We start from the raw sequence: 15,266 nt of genomic DNA on the forward strand, positions 1-15,266 counted from the left end.
ACATATTTTCAACAGTGAAACAAAACCAAATATTTTTTAACCTTTAAAATAGCTCCATTTTTACAGTCTTCCTTGGCTCTACTAATTGACTACTTAGTTTTTCTTTCATATTTTGGATAGTTCTAAGAATTTTTCAAAATAAATAACTAGTGGCACATGATAAAATAGAGCAGTAATATTTTTGAAAAGTACAACTACATACAAGTCATTAACTGGGATCCTAACTTGGGCAATGACATGCTGCTTTTCTTTAATAAGGAGCAACTGCTCCAGAAATTACAACTTGTACCATAATATTAAGATAACTTTAGGTGAATTCCAAATTTCCTAATAATGCTTTAACTATTTAAACCCTCTACCAATATGATTTAAAAGAGTTATATAGAATGTGAAAGCAAAGTGACTGCAAAAATAATGATGTAAGTAAAAGAGGGTATTTGTGAACCAAATCGAATCTTCTGTTCCCCATAACACTTTGCCCAGTAACTTATATTAGGACACCCCTCTAGAGCTGAGCCTTTTTAAAATAAAGTACGGAAGAAAAGATGGAAAGCAAACAGCAATATTTGGATACCTACAGAACTAAATCTGTGGACTTCTTCTTGATTTACTCTCCTCACTGCTCTTCTCTTCTTCCAAAATTCACTGGGCTCCCGTTTAAAAACCTTTCCTCGAAAGCTCATTGTATTTCTGTAATTAGAGTCACAAAATATTTTAAAGTCTCAATTGTTAAACTTTTCTCTTCTGAAGCTTCACCAGGCTGAGCAAATCTTTCTTCTCTGGTAAAAAGGGAAATGCTCATGCTATATCAACGTAACTCAACAGAAAGGAAAGGAAAGCCGACAAGTTACCGCTTCCTGTGAGTAACTCACTCCCAGCTGTTCAGATACTGCTTTTGTGCATGCATTCCCCCTAATCACCTGATTTAAAGCAAGACAAAAACACAAAATGCCTTTGGGTGTTTGAGAGAATTGCTTACAGATACATAAACCATATGATGTAAAATCACCCATGGAACCAAATCAAGATCAAATCAAAGAGCTAATTTACCATAGGGCTTCATGTCTGTCACTAAAACAGCCGACCAGACTTTCTCATTCTGGTTAGATCCCAGAGGTAAGCTGGCAGTAACATAGCTGAGGTCCGAGGACCTCTGTTTAAGCAGTTGTTCATGTTAAGCGTAGACTAAATTAGTGGTTTTCCAACAGGGGTGCCCAAGCCAATCACTTAGGGTACAAGGAGAAAATATGAGAATTCTATTTATACTGGTTATCCAAATAAAGCAATTATGCTTCACTATTATTTCATATAATACACACAGGCGTTGACATCTTCAGTCTACGTGTCAAATGGTTACAAAGAGCCAAAAGATTAATTCCCTTATCTTTAGATACACTTTCTCTAGGGCTATTTATTTTAAAAGTGCAACTCTCCCCTCAAACCCACCTGGATGCTCTTTCCTGTTTTATTTTTCTCCATAGCATTCACTAATACATGACACAGCTATACAGTTTACTTCATCGTTTTACTTATGGTCCACCTTCCTCTGTTAGCTCTAAGCTCCACGAGAGTGGGGATTTTGCTTCATTCACTATGTCCTCAGTGATTCAAACAATGCCTGGCATGCAGAAGGTTCTCAGTTTATAATTTAAATTCAACAAATGAAAGAATAAATGGGGAACTTAAATTGTGCTTAACAATGAACCTTGTCCCATATATATAACGCTTGGAAATATTAGCTATTAATAAAAGCTATATAATTGATAAGAGCTATATAATTTATAAATAAATATATAATATGAGAGGACATTTAATACATTTAGTTTTTACTAGGTGAGTTTCATTTACTAGGTGAGATGATAAACATATGAAGGCCACTGAACTGGTTTCCTTTTCCCCAATAATAATTAGAGTTAGTTGGAACATATACATATACAAAAGGCTCAAGCTAATCATACATCTCTAGTTTGTCATGCAGTGATTTGTGCCAGATAGGTAAAAAGGGATTCTGATTATTTCTCTTATCTAAGCATGGAGACCAAGGAGGCTTCTTTTCAAAACTCTCAGTAAAATAGCAAGATGCTATAAAAATGACAACTGGGGAGGTGAACTATGTTGTTATCTGTAATTGGCTGAGTTAGCAAACCAAAGGATTCCACAGAGCACAAGTCCTTTTGATCTATGGTCATTGGATATCGAGGAATTCCACCATATGTCTCAAACTCTAAACAGAGTTCACCCTCTAAGTGGCTTTTTGACATCCGTTTGATTATAGTACACGCAGAATTTTCAGATCTAATTTGTTTCCTTATATGATGCTATGAGAGTCTGCCTTTGGGTCACCTGATTTCCTGGGGTCAGACTATATTTTAATGGCTAATAATAGTATTTTGCAATTCTTTTTAGAACATGGACTCATTTGAGAATCTAACGAACCTACTCATCTGAAAAATGTAAGCCATCAAAAAATGTACACACCAGGTGTCACAAATACATGAAGACCAACCGTGGACCCTCCTGCCGAGGGAACCTTAAATCCCTGACTCACTGTTTTAGAAGACAAGCACACTGTCTTCTAACAAAGCATTTAATGATCTTGAGAACCTCTTCAGTGACTTCCTCTCTTTCTAATATTTGCATCTGTATTTTCCTCTATTCCTCTTTAGGCACCACAGTTCTTTACCCTGGAGTCCCTCCCACTCCTCAACTTCTGCAATCTGAGAATGACTCATGGCTGCATTTCCTCTGCTGTTGACCATAACTCCCTGAAATACTGGCAAAAGTCAAGGCACCGCCAGGCAAGACATAGGGATGTCAGGTGGAAAGAGCTTGTGTTGACTGCAAAGGAGGTAAATTCCAGTAGAACAGCAGCGAGTGTCCCATGGGATGGCACTGTTGGAACCTCTACTGGGCTTTGCCTTCCTCGTTCCTAGACCAAGTCTGTTTCTCCAGCACTCTGTGAGATGCCCACACACCATTCCAACAGAGTTCTTTTCTGCTTAGGTTCAGAACTGTGTTGGCAATCTAAAACTCTAAGTAGGACAATAGGCAAGAACCAGTAATAAAGAGAAATTCTGGCTTCACCACAAGGAGTCAGTCACTGTTGAGTTCATTAGAAAAGAAATCTGATACCAATAAATAATCAGAATTTATTAAGTACTATACTGAAGGCACTTCTGGGCTTTGTGAGAAATACATAACACCTTTGCTAGTTTTAAGAAGGCCGTATTCCACAGAGGAGTTCACTAGAGTTTGAAGGAGTCTGAGAAGCTTTATAGAAAAGATAGACCTAAAGTAGGCTTTCAACAACAGGTGGGCATCAAACAGACAGGGACGGGACACTGAGGGGAAGGGATACTCCAGGAAAGTAGCAGAGAGAAGGCATCACGATAGAATGGTTAAAGTCACAGGGTGTGAAGTCAGCCTGGATTCAAATCCTGGGTCCATCACTTCCTAACTCTATGTCCTTCAGCCAATTACTCACCCTTTCCAGGCCTCAGTTTTCTCGTCTATAAAATAGGGACAGCATAGTTGCTACCTTACAGAGTTGTCGTGAGGATAAATGAAATGACACTCTTAAAATGTCAACACACTGCCTTGCCTGGTACATAGAAAGCATAACTATTAGAGGCAGGTCAAAGCAGAACATTTAAGAAAAAAAATGGAAATCTAGCCTGTCCACAGCCACTGGTTAAATAAGAGGGGAGGTAAAAATAATTGAAAATAAAAGCCAGGAGCCAGTTCATGGAAGACTTTGAATGCCATGATAATGAAAGTTTCCATTATATCCTGAAAGCCATGGGAAACCACTAAGGGATTTTTGAATTATAATTAAGATAGTGCTTTAGAAAGATTCATTTGGTAGCTACATGCAGGCTAGACTGTAGAGACTATGATCCAACGACACTTTTCATTGATCTAGGTATTAAATAGAGTGGTGGAAGGCAGGAAAGTAGGCAACAGAAACATAACCACAGATCCCAGGGAGATTATAAATACAGATCTGGCCATTAAATAGAAAATGATAACTGAAATTTATTGAGCAAATAGTAGGTGTTGGGTCCTGGTTTAAATTCTTATAGTACCTTATTTAAATCATGCAAGAACCCTGTGAGTTAAGTACTGTTATTGTTATCACTACTCCAATTTTACAGAGGAAGATACAGGGTCTGGGGAAGGTAAGCAATTGGCCCCAAATCCCATAGCAAGTGAGTAGCAGAGCTGGGATTTAAACCCAGGGGGTTCCATGCTCTTAGCTGGAATGGAGGTTCAAAGATGCCAGCAGGATTCTGTTTGGCCATCAAGGATATGGATAATATGACTAAGAAAAACAGTGTGGTAAAAAGAGAGCATTTTCCTCCCTTGGTTTAACATGCAATGCCAATTTAGATACGTTGGATGTTGTGTCCAGAAGATTGGCAAAGGGCCATGTCCAGTGCCACTGTTATATGTGTGCCTGGAACTCAGGAAAAAGCCACGACTGGAGATGTGGAGTGGAAAGTCATGGAAAGAGCTCAATTTAAAGCTCTAAAAGCAAATTGAATTTTTGGAGAAGAGAATAACATAGAATTGGGGACACAGTCCTGAAGTTCCTTTCCATATGGTAGAAGGAAGGCAATTTAGGAAACACTGAGATAAAGGCAGAAAGTTTCCAGGGAAGTGCAGAGACTGGATGTCCCGGGAGGTGGGGTAAAGGGGGCTGGTGCTGGGTAGAGATGGATGTAAAACCTGGTAATGTACAGAAGTATTCAGTGTAAGAGACAGAAAAGCTGAAAACGAAAGACCTTGCAGTCTTGGATCCAGACAGACCTGTGTTTGATTCCTCTTCAACTGTCTATTGGATGACCTCCAGCAAGGCACTTGACCTTTCTCTGTGTCAATTTCTTACATGGAGAATGGAGCAATTAGCGTATAGAGTTGTGACATAATATGTTAGTCCCTGGAATTGAGAAAAAATACACATATGCTTATATACAATGCCTAAGTTTCCTAGGCATTGTGCATACATGTAAACTATTATTTATTGAATGTAACTGGTATTTGCCTGGTGTTATAAAAGTATGTATTTATGCATATTTATACATGCATATACATGTACGTGCAAAATACAAAACCTCACACATTCTTATAGAAGTATTCAAAGTCTGGCCCCACAGTGTCCAGTCAGAGAAAGTAAGTTCTTAATTTTCAGTGGAGAAGAGGCTGGCTGTTTGGATGTTATTAATAGTTAAGATGGGAAGCTTAACCATGTTTTAGAAGAAATAGGAATTTGAATAACAAGCTGTCAGAAACTTGACAAACAGTTCTGGCAATCTGTATTAGTTTTCAATTGCTGCTATAACAAATCACCACACATTCAGTGGCTTAAATTGACCCCCATTTATTTTGTCACACTTTTGATGGGGAAGAAATCTGGGTCTAGCACGGCTCCACTGGACCTGCTCCTGGACAATCACAAAGCTGGTATCTGAGTGTCACCATGGTGGTGTCCCTTCTTGGAGGCTCAAGGGGGGAATACGCTTTCAGGCTCATGCAAGGTTGTCGGCAAAATCTATTCCTTTCAGTTATAGGACTGAAGTGGCCATTCCTCTACTGTCTGTCAGCCAGGGGCCATTCTCGGCTTCTAGAGGCCACCCACATCCCCTGGCTCAGGGTCCTTTTCTAAGCCATTGAATCCTGCTCACACTGTGACTCTTTCTGACTTCCACCTTCTCTTTCTAATGTATCTCTTCTTCTGCATCTCTCTGCTCTATCTGGGGAAAAGCTCTGGATTTTAAGGCCTCATGTAATTAGACTGATTCCAACAGGACAATACAGGATAATTTTCATATTTTAAGGCCAAATCATTAGTAACCCTCACTTACATCCGCCAAGTCCTTTCCCAGCAGTACTAAGATTAGCGTTTGATTGAATAACTAGAGAATCTTGGCGGGACAACTTTAAAACACCGTCTACCACAGCCTTATTCTGGACTCTGTGTGTATGTGTGAGTGTGTGTGTTTATCTTTTAAGAATAATTTTAACACGAAGAATGTACTGAGAAGAAGGTGTAGGTGAAAAAGATACTTGGCCTTTGAGTGTCGTTTCCACTGAGCAGTGGGGTGGGATCTAGGTCACAGCAAGTGAGTGGGAGGAAATAGAAGGTTGGTTCTAGATCATTTACTGGGAAAAAACTGGCAGTGAAATGAAGGTGAGAAATATGAGAAATAGAATGGCGTAGCAGAACCATACAGGCGAAGTTGGAAGAGAAGATGACAAAGAGATGTTGGAGAAAAACACAGAAAAAAGGAAGCGTGCTATGAGAAGGTCCTTCTAAAATGCTCAATTATATTATGTTTTAAAATGTTCATCTATAGGTGTGCTCACTTATGTAGGCTATCCAATCTGCAAATGACATCATCATTAAATCCAAGAAACCAGGGCGCAGAAACTTGGCTTTCGTTGACAGTGCATCTGAATCCACTCCACCAAGGTGGCTTAAAAAGTACCATGAGGAATTTAGGAACTTGGTGGTTGAGATGTAGACGAGTACACAGGATGTCATACTTTGGAGCTGCAGATCCTACCTTAACCAAGTGGCAAAGTACTTCTTACTCATTTCCACCTGCTTCAATTTGCCACCTCTTTTGTCCCTCTTATCTTTGTTCCAATTGCTTTTTTACCTGTTGAGCATTTCGGTATTTGCTGTGATTACTTCTTCATTCTTATAGAATGTTTAGAAAACTCATTTTATTTTTTCTCTTCCATCTCCCAGAGATTTTCCTTTTGTTGGGGGTGGGGTGGGGATGGGTTTGCTACACAGCCTGTGTCTCATGGGAACAGCAAGGCTGGTCCACAGTCGTCTGCAGGCTCCGCTCACTGTGCAGCCTGTTTAAAGGAAGCAGCAAGAAGCTACTTCCTCCTTTGCTGTGGTCTCCCCTGAGCCTGGCCCCGGGCAGAAGGGCTCCCAACGTTAGTAGAACTCACACTCACTGTTTCCTGCTAGAAAGGTAAACTCAACTGAACAGCTACAAGTTGCCAAGTTGCCAAGTTACCAAAGAGAGGTTAGATTTCTCTGGGAGAGTTTAAATGAACACAACAAAACCTCCTGTTTCTAAATGTAGAGCTTCCAGTGGGCAACGTCTATGGAATGCAATGGTTTTTCCTGTCAGCTAACCTGTAATCCAAAGACCACTGGTTTTAGTACAAAATATCAATATTTAGAAACTTCATGGAAAATTAAGGGAGCTATGCATACTGACAGTGAATGTAGATAAGCCAACAATAGGAACAGAGTGTGTGTGTGTGTGTGTGTGATGCATGTTCATTGTGTGTGGATGGTGTGTGTGATTTGTGTTTGTTGCTTGTGTAAATGTGCATAGGCATAATTATCTTTATTGCATTGAAATAATTTATAGCCATTCAAAGCCCTTCAGACATGTATTAAATTGTAATGATATTTGTATATTATTGAATTTCAGCAAGATTCAGAAGGTGAAAATTCTCACTCAGGATTTGACAGGGGGTGCGGGTGGGTAAGGAACTCATTTCTTACAGAGGTTAATGAGCTTACGTGAGACTGTGACAACAAGAAGTGAAGGCAATGCGCTTTCTCAGTAATGGACCATCATTGATCATGGACTTCCATCTCCAGAAGAAAATACTGTAGTCCAGAGATACTTGTGCATGCTTCCGATAAGTATCATAATGTGATATTTAGAAAACAAAGAACAATTGATTTTAGAGTTCATTCTTTTCTTAATTTCCTGTTGGGTATTTAGGGAATCACCCATCCTGAAGTTTTTGATGCTTTATGCTAAAGGCATCCAACAGTCTTCAAGATGTCATGTGCATTTTAACATTTCCAGCTTCAGCCTGGTCTGTTGCTGAAAATGGGAAATCTCTAAGGAAAAACATTTATTCTTACAAAGACCATACTCTTAACTCACACCCCCTTGCCTCCATCCTCAGAAGCCAGGACAAAACAATGACAATGACAACAACAAAAACACCACAGCTATCTTAGGATTTCTAAACATATGTTTCATGCTAATATATACATCTGGATTGCTCATGCTCTTTAAAGAGTGGGGAAGCTAATTATCCACCCAGAATACAGGATTTATTTCCCATTAAAAAACAATCAACTCCAAAACTCCGACAATTTTCATTATTCCTCTATTTTTTAAAGAAATCTGAAAGGAATTCCAGACTGAAGGGGAAGATTTCCTCTGTAAATGATCAGGTGAAGACACACAAATATAGCCTCCCAGAAGATGGGGCTGAGGAACTCTGAGTCAATGGTGTTATCTTTTATCCTATAGGGACTGTTGCCCAAGAACTTTTTCCTCTAGAGACAGAGGCATTCTCTCTGCTTACTGGCTTGGATCCCACTGCAGCTTCCCACTGCTGGCAAAGTTAACTACAGACCAGAGTTATTCCCTTTAAAATAAAACAAGCACCTAAAATTGCCCTTCTGTAGTCATTCCAACTGCTAATTACCTTCCTTTCAATATGAATGTCACTGCTGTTTCATAATTACCCTGCAAATCACATTGTGCACAAGAGACCAAGGCTTTTTAAATCTGTGAAGCTCTATTAGAAACATTGGTTAATTTATAGAATATCAGCATTACATGGGTTTTATTCTTGTGGCAATGTTTTTACTGCAGAAGGATGTGTCTTTGCAAATTGAGGGCAATGCAGCATTCTTACCTAAGCAACTTTGTGGAGGAAACAAAATGCCATGTAAGTGCCAACCCATGAGCATGAAGGTAACCAGATATTCTTAGTAACAATCTCTTGCTAGTGGATCAGACTGTTAGCCTAGGTGCAATCTCTGCGACCCAGTCCACCCAACAATCCACTTCTTTAATGGTGCCATAATGCATTTGTATCTTTTAAGGCCAGAAGGAGGCAAAGCTAATATAATACTTTCAACATTTAATGCCTTGCATTATGGAAATTAGAGAATAATGGTAGGGTCTTGGCTTTTCCATCAAGAGCTTCTTTGCATCTTGCAGAGAATTAATTGTTGGATTTCCTTTATTTATCTGTGTATTCTGCTATAAATTCTTGACCTTTTTATGTCCAGTAGTTTAAGGTCCCCAATTAAAGGACAAATTAACCTCTGGCTATCTGCTGCACCTTACCAGATGAACAAGAACTGCAATAGCAGAGAAATAAGGATTGGATAGCTCTACTAAGGGCACTCATACTTGCTTAGTCTGGTTTATGAGGAGGGGAGGAAATTCAAAGAAGCATGTTCTTTGTTGAACATTCTTTGTGCTGTGCAGTGCCAGGTATCAGGGATAAAGAGAGGATTAGGAGAGACAGCCTAGCCACAGCCCATGTGGGGAGATGGTGGTACACTTAAAACAACCTACTGAAAGGCAAGAGGGCAGAAAATAAGCGACAAATGAAGAATACAGGCTATGGAACTCAAAAACAAAGGAGGGCATTGTGTCTGTCAAGCTCAAGCTGGACTTCATATAAGCACTGCAACTTGAGTTGGGGCCTGGACAATAGGACGACTTTGAAAGCCACTGTTATAAGAACAACCCAAAGAGCAGAGCTTCTCCATGGTGTGTAAGAATCACATGGAAAGGTTGTTAAAAATATGGATTCCTTGTGCCCAATCCAAGACCTTGGTAGGTCTGACAGAGGCTCAGTAAACTGGCTTTATAAAGAGCGTCCAGGGAATGGTTATCAAAGATGATCTGCAGACTGCACTTGGAGAGGTAATGACCCAGAAGCTGGTTCACCTAATGGTTTTGGTAGGCAGAAAATCATACACTCTAGGGCACCACCTCCCAGTGCTAGTTATCTTTTATACCAGACTGAGGTCTCATTTATAAAATCAGATATTCTCTTTTCCTACCATGTACTCAATCAGGTGGAATTCACTAACCAGCTGGATCATGATGCATGTTCAGGAGACAGAGGAGAAAACCCTGACTAAAGCCAACCATCCATCAAACACTGAGCCGCACACCTGCTCCCAGCTTCCCTTTCCACCTGCCCCGCCCACCTTTGATTTCACATCACATTTCTTCATTGGCCATTTCTCTGCTTGGACTTCTGTAAACCTGGTCATGCTTGTCATGTCTCCTCAATTATTGTCTAAATCAGGTTCTCTCAAACTCAGCAGTGTTGACATCTTGGACCAGATAATTTGCTGTGGCAGGGGGTGTCTTGTGTACTGCGGGATGTTCAGTAGCATCCCTGGCTGGCCTCTACCCCCTGGATGCCTATAGCTCCCTCCCTTCTGTGCCCACTTGTGGCAACCAACTATGTCTTTGGACATTGCCAAAAGGTCCCTGGGGAAGGACGAAGGCAAAATCCTTCCCCTTGCCAGTGTTTAAATCCAGTATTTCTTTGATGGAGGCTCTCAGGGCCAGGGATCTCCTGGCAGATGATGGAGGTTGCTGTTCAGATCAAGAAAGGAAAATAAATAAATAAATTTTAAAAAGCTGAGTTGACTTGCTTGGAAGAAACTCAGACTTCCTGGCTTTCAAGTCAGTGCCCTCTCTCACTTCTCCATTTGTCTCAAAACCCCAGTATTTGAATTACTATATGAGGCCTGGATTTCTGTTTCTGGGCTGTTTCTATTCTGGGCTGTCTCTGTTAAAACGCAGCCATCACTTCACTTGCCTGGAAGAGATACAAAGCCATTATAATCTTCAATAGCTTAGAATGATATCTCAGAAGAGGCAAGCTGGTCACTTAGGCAAAGACCCAAGGATCTGGAATTGAGAATTCACATTTCAAGGATGAAGCTGGGAGTGCGGTGCTTGCCATTGTGGGTTAGACCACTGTGCTGGAGTCAGTTGGCTTGCAGTGGATTCCTGGGCTTCCCACTTAACTTTCTGGGTGCTTCTGGGCAAGTTACCCAACCTCTCTGAACTTGAATTTCCTTATTTGTAAAATGAGGATAACCATAGCATCTACCTTATTACACATTGTGAGGCTTAATAAGAGAATATTTGTAAAGTGCTTAGTGCAGTGCCTGGATATGGTATACTGCTTAGTAGGTGTTAGCTGTAAGTTGGACTATGAGGCAATTCTATCCAGGAGATGGTCTTAAGCTGGGCTGCCTCAGTGTGTTTTCTGGGCATGCAGGATGGCCCTAGCTGTTCATGCACTGAGCATTAGGAGGAAGTGGGGGCACAAAAAAGGCGCCAGCTGCTTTGAAAGTGGCAGTGAAAGAGATAGGACATTCTAAACATGAAGGGGGTGGCCAGAAGACCCAGCTGGCTTGGGTATGGATAATTAAGTTAAATAGCCCCTCCTTCCCTGCACACCCATTCCTTCCACAACTGACCTCTTTGTGCTCATTGTGTCTTGCAACACTGGTTATTTCATTTTTAAATCCCCACTGTGCACAACTACAAAAGGTTCCAATTATCCTATTTCTGTCATCTTCCTTCATCCCACAAAAAAGACTCAAATGCCAAGGAAGTTAAGAAAGCCAAGTTTTAACCAATATCATATGCTTTTTTTTTTTTAAGAAAAATCTTTTCATGCTTACTTTTCAACCTAAGCAAGACTGTAAATTTCCAGAACAGTGAACAGTATCGTCTTTATGTCTCAACTTTGCTGGGTCTCCTACTGGCATGTTGCAAATACCAACATTATAATTACTGATTTGATGTTGTGCACAAGAGAAAAGCACATTGCACTTTCTTTTTCTCTGTCTAACCCTTATTCCTTTCCACAACTTTCCAAGGCCACTGAAAAGTATTAAAGCACACTGACAAGGAGACATATAATCTAACTTTGCTCTGTTTTGCCTGGGTATCATAGATTGAGACGGAGATCTGCTACTTATATTGCATCAAAAGATCTTTGGCAGCATTTAAAATTGGCATCCCTCTTGCTTTGGTTGGCATTAAGGAATATATTTCCAGAAACAAGTTTTGAATTTGTGTTCACTTCTTCTCTCTCAGTGCCCTTGACCACTGAGTGTAGACCGCCATGGATAAGCCGTTTCGTTTTTGCTCTTAGGCAGAGTGCATCCATGTACACAAGTGAGAAGAACTTTGGGTGGCATCAGGAGGTCTATATTCACGAATCAGTCCATTCACTGATGGCCTGAGTGACCTTGCGCAAAATAGTAAACTTTCTAGGCTTTTGTCCTAAAACCTTTTTCATCTCTAAAATTCTAGGTTTCTCTTTTTTCAAATAAAACAACTTATATCATCCATTTTCAGATAAACCTATGACTAGACCAAAAAAAATAAGCTATTACTTTTTTCCTTTTCTTAATCTCAAGTGCTAACTGGAAAAGAAAGACTATTTTCAATCAGAGCCCCTGTTTCTCCACTCTTAGTCCAGATGGTGTACCCAAAAAGATGCTACCTGTCTCTCATTCCCCATCCTCAGTGAGATTTCATTTCAGAAGGAAACAGCTGTGCCTTCTCCCTAGATGACATTGCCTTTGACATGGTTTGTAAACAGAGCATTGAAGAGAATTTTGGCACCATTTTCACACCCACTTAGTTTAGTGATAATATCTTGGCTAAATATGAATATTCAGTTTTTTTTTTAACATACCATTACTTTTGCCTTGAATGTAGCCAGAAAACAGAAGCCAACACTAGGACACCAATCATTTAAAAAATGCCTGATGTTCCATTTGCCCTACTCTGCTCTTTGGGCTGATTTCATGTGGCCATTGCCAAGGTCAAGTCTTTGTATAAAAGCCTGAACTTTTACCCTGTCTCAGAGAAAGGCAACATCAGTGTGGGTCTGACACATGCATTCTTTCTCCTTGTTGTGATCACTTTACCTTGATTTTCCAATGGGGAACATCTCTACCTTCCAGAGCATCTCCCAGAAAGTGCTCTGATCTCACCTTGACCCACCTGATTGTCTTTTCTCTGAACTTGAGCCTTGAGAGGAATGACATAAGGGCAGAAGACAGCTGTGATTTATACCAAAGACAGCATCCTGAAGGCTGCACATTATTGTTTTTATTGTTCCTGGCATCCTGCTTCTTCCTGTCCTTACTAATGCCTGCTGTTGAGCTTGCCTCCAGTCTGACGGGCTACACCCCACCTGCACCTGCACGCTTTCTTCCCCTTGACTTAGCCATGGTCATTTTCTTTTTACAACTATATACCTGTTTGCAACCATTTATATATTTACACTGTAAATGGATACAGATATTGTGCTAGGTAGTTAGGTTAACCAGAAAAATGAAATAACTTCTTTGCCTTTATAGAGCTTAGAGGTGATGGTTTGGCAAGTGTTGTGATGGTTAATTTTGCATTAGAAAGAGCTAAAAATCAAGCAAATTAAAAATCATTATCTTTTCTTCCATAAACTCTTCTAAGGGCTAAAAACCAAACCAACCAACAAAAAGCCCATTCCCTTTCCTTCCAAATACTATTCCAGTTGACTTTATCATCATGTTAATAACATCATCATCTGCCTAGGTGATAAAATTGGGGACTTGATATTCATTTCCAACTTCCCTTATCCCTTATGGGCATAACAGCCCATCACTAAATTCTAATGACTGTATATCTTCTCTTTTAAATTTTTGTAGAGATGGGGTCTGTGTTGCCCGGCTTGGTCTCAAACTCCTTGCCTCAAGTGATACTGCTGCCTCGGTCTCCCAAAGCACTGGGATTACAGCTGTAAGCCACTGTGCCCAGCCTATATATTTTCTTTTAATCATCCTTTACATTGTAGCAATTTTCCTTTCTGAAGACAGGTTTGATCACGTCATTCCCAACTCAGAAGCCTTGAGTAGCATCCACTCTTGTCAATATCAGTATTTCCCAAGCTGTGTTCTAGAGTTTCCCAGCATGTTAGTCAGGATTACAAATAAGAGATTTACAATGGCAACTAAACTTGAGAAGCACCCAGCTGAGCAAAGCCAAAGTGGCCTTCTCACTGCAGAACTCCTTGAGCTGTAAATTCCCAGTGTGCACCGCAGGTCTCTCTAGGGGTGTGTCATGTGCATTATTTCCTACACTTATTTTTTGCACAGCAGCATTTTCTTACAGGGCAACACAGTTTGGGAATGATTTCTGCGACTGTCATTCATAGTGAGAGACCCATTAAGACAGAATTTAAACTATTTTCACAAAAGGAGATGAGAGAGGCATGTTCTTCAGCGTAGACAGGAGTGGCAGGAGTTTATGTGATGAAATAGGAAAGTCTGAACTAGGGCAGATGCCAGGGTGCACTGGTGTCAAAACAAAGAGACGAGAGCACAGTGGCTCACTGGCAGGCTTCAGGGCAAGACCTCTGCACCTTTCCCAATTTTGGTCTGTTCCTTCCCCAGAGTGAGCTCCAGCCAAATCATCCATCTCTCCCAGGAGAGACTGTCCATAGCAGTACGGCCAAGATACTTGTGCACGTCAGTTGGGGAAAGACACAACCTAAACAGATACTCCAGTGATTGGCTTAGACTGGACAAAAGGTGACATCTATGTTGGTGACATCTATTTTGGCTTTGGGTTTATCAGGCCTCTGTGAAACCCCAGCTTAATAGGATGGGGCATGGACAAATTTTCATGGTTGTATAGTAAGCACTAAATAAGCACTGCAGTCAGCATGGAAAATAATTCTTGACCTACTTACAGGGAAAATATGGAACATCTGAGCCCACTCTCCAATGCCTCCCTTCAATAGCTGGTGATATTTCTGGTCTGGTTTGTAAACAGGTTTCTAAAAGGATTTGTTGCTTTTGATACATTAGTGTCCACATCTTCTACTTGTATTATGTTGCTGACAATTAAATTAAGTGTCAGATATTTATTGCCATATTCCCTTCTATTGTTTTACAGTCAAGAAAAGGTAGTCTGACTTGTTGTTATTCAATTATACCTGTGGAAATCTTTCTGAATTAGGAGCCAGAGTGCACATTGCTCAAAGTTAAAACATAATCCTTAAACCAACATTTACATTAACATCAAAATCATTTCCCACTCCTATCGGCCAAACATGTCGTAATACATTGTAGGCAGTATAGCTCTCACTGGCCCCTTGAAGTTGGAGGACTGGGTTAAGAAAATGAAAATCAGGCAGCCTAGTACTCAACTTGGTCCCACAGTTGTATTTTTTCTGCCAAAAGTGTTTTAAAATATTTGAATTTTTGGCCAGCATTTAAAAATTGGGAGATTTTTACATAAAAGCCCTGGTTACTAGCTTCCTTTGGAAAATTCAAGATTCTACCATATTGATCCCACTTTCTGACATGGAAACTATTGCCCAAGCTGAGCAGTGGCCCGTAGCCTTTGGATGGGCCCCACTTTTCCAAGTTTGCTATCCTG

The 15,266-nt window shown here is 40.4% G+C and overlaps 1 protein-coding gene across 9 annotated transcripts in view; it reads right to left on the reverse strand.

The window, feature by feature from the left end:
- Positions 1-15,266, reverse strand: part of DOCK10 (dedicator of cytokinesis 10) — a 246,665-nt gene that overhangs the window by 153,242 nt on the left and 78,157 nt on the right. Inside the window, exon 2 of one of the 9 annotated variants that reach the window (XM_076005984.1) lies at positions 579-690. The exons of 7 other annotated variants lie outside the window; for them this stretch is intronic. In XM_076005984.1, the coding sequence (XP_075862099.1) occupies positions 579-683 (105 nt within the window). In that variant the 5' untranslated portion in view covers positions 684-690. Of the gene's footprint in view, positions 1-578; positions 1,766-15,266 lie in introns of those variants that run through there. One more of the 9 variants, XM_012749383.2, reaches the window with a different exon arrangement.

The sequence above is a fragment of the Microcebus murinus genome, chromosome 8 (assembly GCF_040939455.1).
Source record: "Microcebus murinus isolate Inina chromosome 8, M.murinus_Inina_mat1.0, whole genome shotgun sequence".
NCBI classification, from domain to species: domain Eukaryota; kingdom Metazoa; phylum Chordata; class Mammalia; order Primates; family Cheirogaleidae; genus Microcebus; species Microcebus murinus.